General features: G+C 35.6%; 1 protein-coding gene across 1 annotated transcript in view; it reads right to left on the minus strand.

Moving 5' to 3' along the window:
- PRKDC (protein kinase, DNA-activated, catalytic subunit) overlaps window positions 1–14,516 on the minus strand; it is an 84,864-nt gene that overhangs the window by 63,848 nt on the left and 6,500 nt on the right. The window contains exons 10-23 of the mRNA XM_026841457.1: window positions 12,394–12,558; window positions 11,469–11,637; window positions 10,335–10,384; window positions 9,011–9,148; window positions 8,575–8,724; window positions 8,018–8,133; window positions 7,133–7,292; window positions 6,143–6,229; window positions 5,656–5,775; window positions 5,126–5,285; window positions 4,588–4,694; window positions 3,503–3,593; window positions 1,970–2,133; window positions 1,164–1,316 (exon numbers count right to left, since the gene is read on the minus strand). Coding sequence (XP_026697258.1) covers window positions 1,164–1,316; window positions 1,970–2,133; window positions 3,503–3,593; window positions 4,588–4,694; window positions 5,126–5,285; window positions 5,656–5,775; window positions 6,143–6,229; window positions 7,133–7,292; window positions 8,018–8,133; window positions 8,575–8,724; window positions 9,011–9,148; window positions 10,335–10,384; window positions 11,469–11,637; window positions 12,394–12,558 — 1,830 coding nt within the window. The remainder of the gene's footprint in view (window positions 1–1,163; window positions 1,317–1,969; window positions 2,134–3,502; window positions 3,594–4,587; window positions 4,695–5,125; window positions 5,286–5,655; window positions 5,776–6,142; window positions 6,230–7,132; window positions 7,293–8,017; window positions 8,134–8,574; window positions 8,725–9,010; window positions 9,149–10,334; window positions 10,385–11,468; window positions 11,638–12,393; window positions 12,559–14,516) is intronic.

The following is a 14,516-nucleotide window of genomic DNA, read 5'->3' on the forward strand; positions in this document are numbered from 1 at the left end:
ATTTTGCTATTCAAACAAAGAATAAAAACTAGTACTTCTTTTTAATATGGTCTATAAAATGAATAGTCGGCTTCATATTACATTCCCATATCAAGGATTTAAAAAAAAAAAAAAAAAAATCTGGTTAGCTGCTTTCTGTTCAACTCATCTCAAAAGATCTCCAAGCTTACTTTCAATAAGATCCCCTCAGACAAAGAACACTGCATGCCACATACTAATATGCCAATATACAGCCAGGGAAACAGGGAAAGTTCTTTTTAAGCTCTATTTTGATCTAAAATATCTCTTAATCTTTACCATATACGTAATTCTAACCTCCTGGATTTCAGCAATTCTACCTTTAAATCAACCTGACCGAATACTGTCATACTATAGAATGAAGGGAAGAACCATTAATATACTTATATATGCGCATACATACATGCTTATAATACAGTGTGTATGCCTGTGTGCACTGATTTGGACCAATGCAGGCATGATTCACCTGTGGTTTATGTTCAGCCACATGCCAGCAAAAGGAGCTTCACCTAAATTGGTAACCAGGTTCCTGTATATTTTAACAGAACACAAAGTTCCTTTCATCTAAAACCAGAACCTGCATGCCAGGGTCCAAACAGCAGTCTGAAAAGGCACAAAACCTGTGATTTCAGTGGAGCTGAACCTATGTATCTATTCTGTTTTGTGTAAAGGACGAGAAATATCAAGTTCAGATGTCTAATTAAATATATCATCCTTACCTATCAATAAGACAGCTACAAATTCTCTCCCAAATCCTTTTTTTGTGGACTGTAGATTTGCACACATTCAATCAGCTTCACATAAGTTAACTTATTACAGAAAAATACAGAAATTGAGTAGAGCAATAAAGAGCTGCTGGTACCACAAACTCTTTGAATTAACCTCAAAGCTCTCATGTGTTTGTACCTCTGAGTTACTCTGAATTACACTCCATTACAGAAGTCTTTGAAAAGGCTTCCTTCCACTCTGCTCCTGAAATCCTGAAAAACTATCCTTAAAATAGAATTTTAGCTTACAAAATACATTACACTGGAGGTAGGAGGGGGCAACATATCAGGATAATTTCTAAATAAAATTATATATTAATTCCAGCATTTAAAGGTATCTTGAACGAGCCAAAATGCTTATAAAATGAATCTATTTACCTGGTCTACGTCACAAGCAAGACGAAGCAGTACTGGAAATATTCGCTTATGTAACTGATGCATGGGTGGGGGACCCCGATGTCCTTCTGGCATCTGAGATGATTTCCCCAACATGTACACAACTATGCTATGTAGCACCTCACATGCTGCAACCTGAAATTTAAAAATCCCTTTGCTTATGCATCCATTACTTCCACAGAGAAGACAAAATTGTGGGCAGGAGAGAATGAGTCACAAGAATGGAGTGATTTCTCAAGTACTTGCCATCTATGTTAAGTCACCACTCCAGGAACAGGTCACGTCCATGAAAGTAATTTACACACATTCTAACTGGCCTTTCTCTTAATTTTTTAGTGTTTATTGTGGTCATTCAGTTTTCAGCTGGAGAAAATTCATCACTGGCTAAGTCACCCATCATCGTGTTTTCAAGGACACCTCCTTTCTGGACTCTCTTTGGATATCAACATCCCAATATAGCAAAGCTGCAAAATATTTGCATAAGTGCTCTGCTGGACTGGGCCCACAAGTTCATAGGCTAGGCACGAAAAGGAGGTCAAACACTGAAGATCAACTAGTTTAAAATTTTCATTTTTATGTTAGGTCTAACTCTCAAAGCACAATGCCATCTTATAGCAACCTCTGCTCTTTAGTTTTTAAACAGTCAGAATAATGTCATCATGAAGAGTGAAGAAGCACATTGCTACCTATGAATTAATTAAAACTGGTCTTTCTTAACAACTAATACATTATTTTATGCAGTATTTCAGCTAGCATTAAAAAAAAAGATGCAGATAAAACATCAATACTTTTGTTTGTCTGTCACTTGCAGAAAGAGCCAGTTCAGTAACACGAGGCAAGAACAAATCCAAATAGATGACAGGCTTCATATCTGCAAATGGTACAGCAAAGCTCAGGTGCTTCTCAGTGTCCCAGGATACACATTTCTTCATCATCTCTTCTGCAGAGGTAGCTAAGGCATTTGAAAAAGACCAAAACAAAAATATGCTTTAAATATATATGTAGAGCAAATATTTTCATTGCTCAGCTAAAAAAATCTGTAACCTTCAAACGTTAGTTAGATTACCATACGATGTTAATGCTTGATAAATTACTGGACGTTACAAGTACCAGAGTTATGTTAGAAGGCTGGTTTTATTTGCACATCCAAACAGATGTTTAGCCACCACATTAAAAATAATTGCAGCAAACATTTCAGGAGACAGTCACAGCAGTCTCCAGTTTCAATACAGGTAAGTTTGGAGACAGTTATAAACCCAGAAGACATTGAATCACACTTGATTTAAAATACTTCTTTAAGACATCTAATACACTTTAAGACATCGAAGACTTACGAAAAAAGTCTTGAGGATCAGATCAGACAAGAAGATATAACTTAGCAACTCCTGCAGTTGTGCAGAAAAGGACTACATTTATTGCTATGGCCTCCAAGGAAAGCTGCCATACTTACTCCCTTCTCTCTCTATATTCTCAGATTTATTAATTTGCTTAATAAAGTCTGACCACACTTTGTATTTAATTTCCAGGGAATAAGGCTATTTCCTAACAGTAGTTCTGAATAAGCAACAGGGAAGTACTTTGCAGAAAGAAAATTGATTGTAAAGGCAGAAAAAAATAAATGTAAGCGTGAAAAGAAAGGAACAAAACTTCTATACAACCACATTAGTTTTCAGACTAACTAAATTTTGCTCTGAATTTATCCCTCAAATCTCATGATCAGATACTGTATTTTTCCAATTTTGTTTTAATTAGATTTTATGATATTTAATTATTAAATTATATAGCTTATTCACATACTGAACAAAGAAGAGAAGAAATTTTATTTTTCTTTTTGTTTGAGGAGACTCTCAAATGGAACTCTACTACCTGGACATACTAAAGACATGGTTCACCTTAAACTCACAAGTGAAGTAAGCTTGTGGAGATTTACACAATTCACAGGCTGCAGTTTTGAAAAACTGGATTAAGTGAAAATTGTAGTAAAAAGGTGGAAACAAGTACTGAAGACTTACAAATTGGGGCAAAGTTTTGAAATGGCTTTACGGGGGGGGGAATAAAACCACATACCCAGATGCATATAGTTTTTTGCCTTTAACTGAAGTTTTCTACACACTGTCTGCATTCTGTAGTAATTTAGTGAATACTTTGCCCTCCTGAATTCCAGAATTAATAAAAGAAATTTTGTTTAGACAAGAGCAACAAAAAATTGCTTTCTTTAAAGAGATCATTCATTCGCAATGTTGAGACCTCACCAAAATCTACTTTCTAGAGAGACAGCAGAGGCATGTAAGTATTTTTATTTACATGGACAGGACACTCACCTGTAATTAAGTTGTGGTTGACCTGCCCTCCTAAAGATCCAAGAAGGCGTGCAACTCTAGTCCTTACTGCTTCCAAGGAGGGACTGTCATCCTAAATAATTCAACAGATTTATATTAGTGAAGGAAGAGTTATATCTATATGGAATAACTTGGTTTACATAGTAAATGAAGGTTTTATGGGTTTTATTAACACACAGATGAAGAAGGTAAAATGAAGAACTGCATCAAACAAAAGAACAGGTTTTTGTTCAATAAGCAAAAGAGGGCAAGACTGGAAAGTATTTTCATCATATTTTGTGGGCTTTCAATTGTCATTTCTCAAGTAAAGGTTAAAATTTTTTCACCACAGATAACAGTCTAAAAAGTGGAAAGAAATCTGAAGTAAAAATTTTCATTTGCTTTAATCTCATAACTTAAAAGTTTAGATCCTGTGTCTATATGTAAGCAGCCAAATAGTTTTCATAAGTAGCCTGTATAGAATGTAAAGTTTACTTTTTTAAAGACCATTATGCTGGAAAGAGTTACATACATACACAACACACACTAATATATATACATACTAACATATATACACTAGTTTCACACCTAAGAGAGGTTTATTCCAAGTTAGTTTGCACACTGAAATATAAAGTTACACTTATTTTGAGCAACTTGAGAAGCCACTGGTCAAAATGATACATATGTTTGACTTTGAGACTATAAACTCATCCACAATTTAAAAAAAAAGAAAAAAAGTTACACATTCACAAAATGGTATTTGCACACTGCACTACTGCTAAGCTAGGAACTGATTTTAGGTGTAGGAGTTAAAATTTTTATTTCCATAGTATATCAGTCTAGCAGTGATGCTGACTTACAGGATTTCTTCAGTTCCCTTTCCCTGCTTCATTCCCATTCTCACCCTAGTATATGACATCATTCAAGCTGTACTGATGTAGCAGCTTGAAGCATGCTGTAGAATGGGATTCATTGATCTGACCTGATAGAAATAACCCTCAGGAAACAGGTATGCAGGCAAGAAAGGAAAAGAAACAGTGGGAAGTGATTAACTCACATTTAACTCTAAAAAGAAACAGTGTTCTTACCAATGAAAAAGTCTTTGCTTTTCTTAAACGCTGTATCACAACTTTATTAAACCCCTTTTGGGCTGCTCGAGAAAGTTTCCTTACTTCCCAGTTATTGTGGGATTCAACTGATGAACAAAAAAAAAAAAATCAGCATATTAATATTAGTTTATTGTACAAGCACCTCATGCATCCACTCACATTTTCTTTAAAAAAACCACCCTAGTTTCACTTGTTTTTAAGATGTTATAATTATTCCTTCATTTAGTATCTTTATTAATGACAAGTCTCTATTAGTGAAAACTAAGCTGATTTAAGAATAAAAAGGACAAATCAGAGAAGTGGCATATAAAATGGCTACAATGATTGATCGACAGCAGCAAATAAATCTTAGTTTAAGAAAAAAGCAAATTTTGGGGTGTAAGAGAAGTTACATTGTTCCAACCACAGGAATTGCACAATATAGACAAAAAGCATGTCACATCGATATCTTTAGGTTTAACTATGAAAAAAGTATTTTCCTCTTCCTCAGGACTATCAGCTTTTTGCCTGTATATACCTGCAGATGTAGAGTTTTTCAAATAACCGTCAAGAAGAGGTAGCACATCCTTGTAGTAAGGCTGCATTATATGTCTGGGAATGTGAGCTGACCAGTCTTCCAAAGCATCCAGTCCCAGATCAGCCATTGGGGTACAGCTAAGGCCCAGCTTAAATGCATTCTACATGTCAAATGTAAAATTATTAGTCTTGCATTTTTATTGACCACTATTAAAGGTAAAAAAAAAAAAAAAAACGTATTTGAAAGCATTTAGCATATAACACACCTTCCTTCTTAACATCTCACTCAGATCAGTACAGGAGAAATATATTATATGGCAACACAGGCACTAACAGAGTCAGCTTAGGGCAAAAGCAAATTCTGACAATGTACTTGTTTATCCAGAAAGTCAAGTAATTTGTATTCTATCTCACTGAAGACAGTACAAAGCTTAATAGTTATCTTAATTGCTCAACAGGATACTAAGGTTGCCCCAGAATTTTTGTACACGTTTTAGAAAAAAGCGTTAGCTGTACATCACTTTAACCCACCTGCAGTGCAGGAATATATGCTTTGATATCAAGCATGACGATGTCAGGTGGTAAAGAAAGTAAAAAATTCAGACAGGACGCCAACAACTCATCCTTATACTGTTTCATTTTTGCTGCAACCTAAAGTTCAGATACACAGATCAACAACAATAATAAACCTTTTAAGATCTTGATTTAGCTATATCAGTATCCACGTAAAACGAACAACTCAAACACAATAGTGGAATTTCATTCACCTGCAGTTACCAGAAAGTACTTAACATACAATTATACATTGATTTTTCAATTTGTACATGAACAGATGACCAATACACCTCTTCTGACATTAAGTAAAAAACAGACAGAAAAAGATCTTAAACTGTGTTGCATAATTCAAAGAGCTGGAATACTTCTATCATATACTTAAGATTTCTCAGAAGATGTAATTTTGATTGAGTTGTATGTGCTTATATGTAGACTGTGAGAGTTAGCCAATGAAATCACTTACCTCTTTTCCAAACTTTACAAACAGTGCAAAGCAAGATTGTTTTTCTGGGTCTTCAGGGCATTTTCTGAGACTCCTTGGACTGACACCCTACCAAACACAAACCACAACTCAACAGTATTAAAAAAATTTAGTTCACAGTACAAATATGAAACACAAGTTCAACTTTGAATTTATACATCACTGTCCAATATGAAACTGGCATCAGTGAAAACTTGAAATGTACATTTGTTCTCTCAAAGCTTACAAATTAACACTAATACAGTGCACTGAGGGTCAACTTTTTGTAATACACTTATTACTCAAATAAGCAAGATACCTATGACTGAAAATAACTTTTCATTGTCTTAATTTCCTCCTTGTCCACCCATCTAACAAACCATAAAAGAAAAAACAGATCCCTAACAGTTGACCTCCAGGTGGTAAGAATGCTGGTGGAATAAGGAGAGGGTAATTCACAGCAGCATCTACACCAATGAGTTCTCAAACTTGCTTCACTTGGTGCCATCACCAGCAATGGCAGGGACAGTTCTGGGCTCTGTGTTGGGCTACACACATAATGAGCTGAAGCACCGCCACTCTACCACAAATGGTGCCTTCACCAATAAAGCATCGTATTTCCTGTGGAAATCAAGGAGTGGAATACAAGTATATCCCAGAAGTTGAGTAACTAACCCATACACGTCTATGCTGTCTGATTAGATTGTTTCTGATATCCAGGCTATCTTCGGTATTTCCCATCCCTCTGCTCACCAGGCTCAGGACTTCAGAAAGAACAGTATACATGGATGGTGTCTCTTCAGAAACTGGGCTTCTAGTCTAAATTTTGACTTTCTATGTGCTTGTAACTAGAGACATAGGATGCTATAAACATTTGAAACTGGCTAACAGTTTTAATGAACTATTTTCCATAACGCATAAAAGAATATATAGAAAAAACTGCACCATCATTAATAAAACATATTACACCTCCGTTGGAAAAAGAGATCTCACCTCAAAGTATTTTATTTTCTTGGCAATTTTCATTGTAACAGAAAGCAGCTTGTAGAATCCACTAATAAGAGGCAGTCTTGTTGAATGTATAATAAGCTCATAACCAAAGGAATATACCCAAGGGTTAAAGTATTCAACATGCTTCTCTGGAAGTATCTCTCTAAAACAGATGTACAGAAAACATATAGGGGGGGGGGGGGGGGGGGGAAAAGAAACTAAAGAAACTGAATAATATGTTTCCTTTTTTCTCAGTTTTTAAGTCAGTACAAGAAAGAAGTATTGCTGTAACAGAGCAGCTCCAAAGACAGTGAGGGAATAATTACATGTTGTCTTCTGAGCAAGCGTAGGAAGATTTTTACTCTGCCTTTTTTTGCAAAGCCAAATGCAAAGCCATTTTTTCCTCATTATATCTCGTTACTAAATTTATACAAACACACACATACTTGCATATCACATTCCATTATCGAGACTGCAGTATTGCTAGGAGAAATCAACTAGACCTCCAACTGGCAATAAAAGCTGTACCTTTCACCTAATGCCCAATACTACTCCATGAAGACTGTCATGTTTGCTTTCTGAAGTATTTAGGATATATGGTCAGTATAATACTGAAAGTTACAACATATAATGAAAGACAATTACACCCAAGTAATGAAGGGATGACTTGTGTCCTGTACTCTTTAAAAAAAACCTGAGCTGATGAGCTCGTATGTTTCTACCTATAACCCAGACATCTGAAATACACTTACTGTCTCCCTACTAATCACCTTGTGCATTTTGAAATATGGTATATTGTCTTAAATCAGGAACAGGCATCTTAGATCTCATTTCAGATTTTCTCCAACCACTTTGTAACTTCCAAGTTACCTAAAAACATACTAATACCTGCAGAATTCCACTAGATTTATAAAGGCAATAAAGTCTGTTGGCTTTGTTGGCTGAAGATTTGAAGCAGGATCAGAAGTAGGCCCAATCAAAGTACCGTCAGTTTCATTTTCATCCTGAAAATAGATATTGAAGCAAAAACACTGGATATGTGACAACACAGAAAGCATTTACACCTTTTTTTCCAGATTAACAGTCTGTCTCTTCTTTTTCTAGCTGTTACTAGCTATTCTGACACAAAGGACTAATAATTGACCCATCAATAATTCCAAGACATAATAAGGGATGCTTGCTTCTAAGGAGAAAGCAAGCAGAAAAATGAAAACCACTAGATGCCAGAGTAGCGTGTCTAAGATAACAGTGAAATTCTATCGATTCTGACGCTTCCATCTCCTAACACTGCAATGCAATATTCAGAAATAAAGTAAACCACTTTGTCTAGTAGGAATGCTATTTCAAGGACACTTTAAGGAGCTATCTAAGCATAATGAAAACAAGCAGGGAATGTGATTTTGGTTCTCCTGCAACAGCAGGAATTAATGGACATCAGGTCTCACCTGTTCATTAACATCCAGTTTCTGAACAGTCAGGTCCAATTTCTCAATAATCTTCAAAATAGATTTTATAAGTTCATCATACAGCAAGCGATTCAGGGACTGCAGTGGTGAATTTGCAGTAAGAAGGTTCTCATCTTCAAAACCACATTCCTTTGTAGGAGGAAAAAAGTTCACATTTCAAAACACCAATGAAAATTATTCCTGAATTTACAAACCAAGAGTTGAATGATCCAGAGAATCCAGCTTTAGATGTTTCTCAGCTATGGAAGCCTAAGTTCATCCCTGTTTAATTATTTTATCAGCCAGAAAATCCATCTAAAACCAAGAAACAGTTCTTCTGCAGTGTGACATCTGGTAAAAGTCTAGGGTTAAAAAAGCAGCAATAAGACTCAGGATTATGTTTCCTTTTGTATTTCCACATTAACTATGCTTTTACCTTCATTATGTCACAGTTCAGCAGACTTCTAAAGAGATACAGATAGTCCTTATACGTTGGTACTTTCCATCTCCGTGTCCCAACCTCTCCATCTTCAGGGGATTCTTCTGATCCAGTAGTTTCTTTTTCATAAAAATCCTGAAAGGACACAATATTTTGCAGAAACATCACTGTGGTGAGTTGACATTGGCTGAATGCCAAGTAACCACCAAGTATGCTCTATCACTCCCCTCCTTAGCAGGGCAGGGAAAAAATAAGATGGAAAAAACTCGTTGGTCAGGATAAAGTTTAATAAAGCAAAAGCAAGGGCCATGAGCAGTAAGCAAAGGAAAGCAAAAGATTTATTCTCTGCTTCTCATCAGTGGGTGATGTCCAGCTGCTTCCCAGGAAGTAGGTTTTCAAGACATGTAGCAGTTGCTCCAGAAAACAAACATTGCAATAATGAATGCCCCCTCCCCCCACTTTCTCCTAGCTTTTATTGCTAAGCAGACATCATATGGTATGGAATATCCCTTTGGTCAGTTTGGGTCAGCTGTCCTGGCTATATCCTCTCTCAAGACCTTGCCCACCCCCAGCCTACAGGTGATGGGGGAATGTTCAAGAGGCAGCCTTGATGCTGTGCAAGCACTGCTTAGCAGTAACTACAACACTGTGTTATGAACACCCTTCTAGCTAGAAATACATACAAGCACAGTGCTATGAGGGCTGTTACGGTGAAAACTAACTCCATCTCTGCCAAACCCAATACAACTACATATATAACTACCTGACTTAAGTTAAAACACAATGTAAAATTACTTCTGCAGGTAGAAATGTGAAAAGAATAGCTTTCTCACTTTACCAATCTGAAAAGAACACAAAACAACCAGCTCCTTTCAAAAAGCTCTAAAGCTGTTCTCCTTCTAGTGGTCAGTTATTTGAGAAACTCTATAGTTATCCTGCCGCACAGCATTAAAAAGCTTTAAAATCTTCCCTTAACACAAACATCCAAGTCAAACTTCTGAAGTGTCCAGAATCTCTTATCCTGGAAGAAAGCTGGATGACCTTGATTACAACCTACTTTGTTACAGACAACCTGAGCAAACCAAGAACTGCAGAGAACAGAAGTCTATTTCCCCAAATTTTTTTCATTCAGTACATGAGCCATACCCTCATTACACTCATTATATGCAGGGTCCAGAGACTAGTAACAAATGAGCCACAATACAGAATAGACAGTACTATTTTGCTTCTTTGGGCCTTCCCCTGTTTACTGGGCTAGATCTTCAAGAACTGGAACATATACTCTAGGAATCTAGATGAAATGCTTAAATAGTTATTTTACCTTTGAAAATGTGATTGGCTTGGAGAAGATTCTGATTAATCCCTGATGCACTGAAACAACAACAACAAAAATTTGCCTGAACAGACTTAAAAACGTACAGCATCCATATCACTCATTACATTAGCAATGAATTAAATCAGTCTTCTATTTTATATATTCTGTCAGGATGAGGGAGAGGCAAAAAGAATACAGGGGTTTTTTTTAAGGGCAAATACAGCCAAAACCAGAGCTGTAACTTTAGGATGTTTCCCAGAGAACCATTCTGAACTTGCTTCTTATTGTTTTTTTCAATACTTGTTTTGACTTTTCCTGACTCTGAATGCAATGATGACCAAGGCATTGCCCATAATGCCCATACTGAAGAAAAAAAGCAGTAACTCCTGATAACTCTGAGACATGGACTTTGCATCTTGATTCCAGCATTGTGCTTGTGTTCACCACATCCCAAATCAAGAACATGAAAAACAATTAAAATGCCACAGCAATATAGAAAAGCCACCATAAATAACTGAAAAAAAATTAAAATAATTTCTGAAAAATCATTATAATTAAGTATCAGCATGCTGCAGGCTACTGGAATTGTCAGCTACAAATGCTGACACATTCATTATTACATTTGCAGGACTATCTGACTAACTGCATATTTGGAATTTTCATTTTCACTATGTACCAGGTTCCAGAGCATAAAAAGATTACATTTCTAATAGAGATGACATTGACCCTACTTTCTGTGGTATTTTGTAGAGGTAACTGAAAGGGTATTGAACACATTTTTGTAAATTTTTCTCTGAAATCCCTTTCCCCACATAATCATTCAAAGCAGGAACATAAGTCTTGTGTTTAAACAGATTATCACAAAAATATATTCTCCTGCCTTTGATGATGGCCACTCTGTCATCCAAAACAGTTGTTAAATGTATCCTTAAGTGATTTAACACCAGATATTGAAAAATAACACGAGAACCCTAAAACTCCATTACTAGAGGACAGAAAAAGCTTCATTTTTAACCCCAAATGTCTGTTCTGCATTTTACTCTTAGAACTAGTTAATCAATTTAGGGAAAAAAAGTAATCCAACCCCCCAAAACAACAACGCCCAAAAAACCCACACCAAAATTAATATCACAGACTCACCCACAGTGCTAATAAAACTCCAGAGAACTGGACCTTTTCCTGAGAGGGCAAGAAATACTTTTATTATAGATCTGCAACAGACTAACTGCATTTTTTCACTGTATTGTGGAAAGCTATTGATCTGCAGCACAACTAGATGTTCAAGAACTGGAGTGTATACTTCAGGAATCTAGAAGAAATAAGACCAAAATACCCATTATGCAAAGACAGTTACTGTGACTCTGTATCAATGTGAAGAACTACGCTAAATTATTTCATCAAAATACTTTGTTACAAGAGTTTACATCATGATCTGCTCTCAGAACAATAAAAGACTTCACAAAATTCACCTTAGATGTAAAAAAAAACCCAAACCAAACAGACCAAGAAAGTTTCCTGGAATATATTGTGGAAAGTATCATAGTTGCTGAATAGATTAATGCTTCAGTGGAACCAGCCTTAAGCTTATTAGAAAAGTCTGATTAAACAATATTAAACAATATTATATTAAACAATTAGAAAAATTTAATTAAACAGTAATAACACAGTAGTATAATCTGCCTGTCCTTAACAGTCTGAATAGAGAATTTAAGTTAAAATCTATTCTCTGTCCCAATCTGGCTTCCCAGCTCCAGCTGGAGTCTGGAAAGCCCCTAATAAATATCTTTGCCTAAAACAAATAAAAACCTATTCACGTTTGGCTATCATGGTTTTCATTACAATCCACTGTAGCATTTTATTTAGTATACTCAGTGCATTTTCTTTATTCAAATAAAATCAAAAAAAGTATTCTCCTGATATTCGTCCCATCCCCTAGGAGCTATGTGCCATCATATTTTAGATAAACAAACACTTTATATCATAGATAAGATCACAGCTACTACTTCCTTACAGACCTGTAGCTGCATTAAAAAAACGTGACTGTAACTTTAAATATTTCACTTACTGTATCTATATGGAATATCACACTTGCAATGGATTGGAGGAAACTTGGTAATTGATACAGATGGTCATCTATTGTTTCTGCTTCTGTGAGGTACATTTGCTTACAACGCTGAAGGAGCTCAACATACATGTTGTCAACATCTTTAGAATGTATAGCTTTACAGGGCTTACAGAAAGAAAATAAAATACTGATTTAGCAACTGTACAGCCAAGCAAATATACACTGTAGCAATAAAACCCAGAGAAGTCTTCAGTGAACCATAATAAGAATAATCTTTTATATTTTTCCAGGAACTCCACACATCTGAAAAAACTAACTTTCAAGTTAGTTTAGTAAGTATTCTACTTGTTACATGTATGAGAAACATGGTACCTGCAATGAACTAAAGTAATAGTACACTGATACAGTGTAATTACTATAAGAGTACTTGAACTTTCAGTGACACGATTTCAAATTCAGCCTGAAAAGCATGGAGTTTGACTTTAAATATCTTAAATATGGCATTATGGATGCTAATATTCACCTCTATTTTGACCTAGCTGCAATAAAGTAGAAAGTGGCTTATCTTAATGGGATCTGGCCAATTATCATTCACAGGTTACTACTATTTAGCCTTTAACCCAGAAGCCCAAATTCTGAACTTTTACTGTGCTGGGATCAGTACAAACAGAGGATGAAGACTACTCCTAAACTAATGAAAAAGCAGAAATTATGCCAAACAGTACCAGAGGGTACGTAGTAATGCTTACAGATTTCTATAGAATGATTTGTAAATCACAATATTTAGCATGAGCTAGGACAAAAAGTAGTCTTTGTGGAAAAGGATCTAGGAACCAGGTCACAGGCAAGAACTACAGTAGGAAATTGAAAAAGAATGTACTGATTAATGACATTAATGACAGAATATGTTAGGCTGAAAGTTGATTCTAGCCTGTCTAAAAGCATGCTGACAAAATAAAGACTATCCATTTATCATTTGTAGAACTGCAGGCATTACTTTAAAATTATTTCAATGATGAGACAGTAAAAGGAATACTCTGCTTTGAAACTGCGTCGATCATTGAACCTGTGTTCAGGCTAAGGTCATTAATTGCAGTAGCAGGAAGACTCTGCTTCCTTACAGCCTAGTATCTGATGCCTGGCCAAGATTTAGTCTAAACACATCAACAACTATTAGTCTGTCTTAACATATGAAAGATTTACAGGTATTGGAGCATTAAAATCCATTTTTCCTGTTAAAATTTGCAGTATTATTTTATGTCTCTATTTACATTATACAATTTTAATTAATGTCTTGTGTTTCATAACAGGTATTTTTAACAATGTTGTTCCAATTCAATAATTTTAAATACTTCATTTTTTCAGAAAACAATACCTTTAACTCAATTGCTTTCTATCTTATATCACAGAAGAGGAGACTAGGTTTCAACAAAGCACACTGAAAATTCTACAAAACAAATGTACTCTGCTGAAAAGGCAGCAAAACGGAAAGGATTCAGTCAGTAACCAGCTGTTCTATCACATTTCCTAACCTTCTCTAAATAATCTTTGAGATTATTTAACCTAATCTTTGCCAGTAACCAGCTGATCTATCACATTTCCTAACCTTCTCTAAATAATCTTTGAGATTATTTAACCTAATCTTTGCTTTGAGAGACAAAAAGCCCCAATGTCTAGAATTTTGTTATATAAAAGTTGGGGTACCACCATCAAGCACATAGGTTGCAGATACATAAACACTACCCCTTCTGTATAGAACCTTAACTTTATTGTTATATTCCCTTTTTAATTGACTGCTGACAAAAACTGGAAGCTGGTTCTTAATGGTGTTTCCTGACAAACACACCTGCCTTCCACATACATATATAAGCATGGTTTAATTTTCTTTTCATTTGCAGTTGTTTAACCTCCTGGTGTCCTGCAGTCAGCAGTGCATTTTGGCTGTTCTGATAGAGACCCCTGTCCTGTAGGAAATATATCCGAGTTGTTTCCAGAGCAGAGCTAGTCTGGATCCTACCATCTAAATGCAGAGCTAACAGATATTGTCTGTACCTATTAAGCACATCTTAAGTTGTGTTTTTCCTGGAAAAGCCCCTGTTTTTCCACTTTGGAACTAGCAGAAG

The sequence above is a fragment of the Athene cunicularia genome (assembly GCF_003259725.1).
Source record: "Athene cunicularia isolate RWA chromosome 2 unlocalized genomic scaffold, athCun1 chr2_part1, whole genome shotgun sequence".
In the NCBI taxonomy this organism is placed as follows: Eukaryota; Metazoa; Chordata; class Aves; order Strigiformes; family Strigidae; genus Athene; species Athene cunicularia.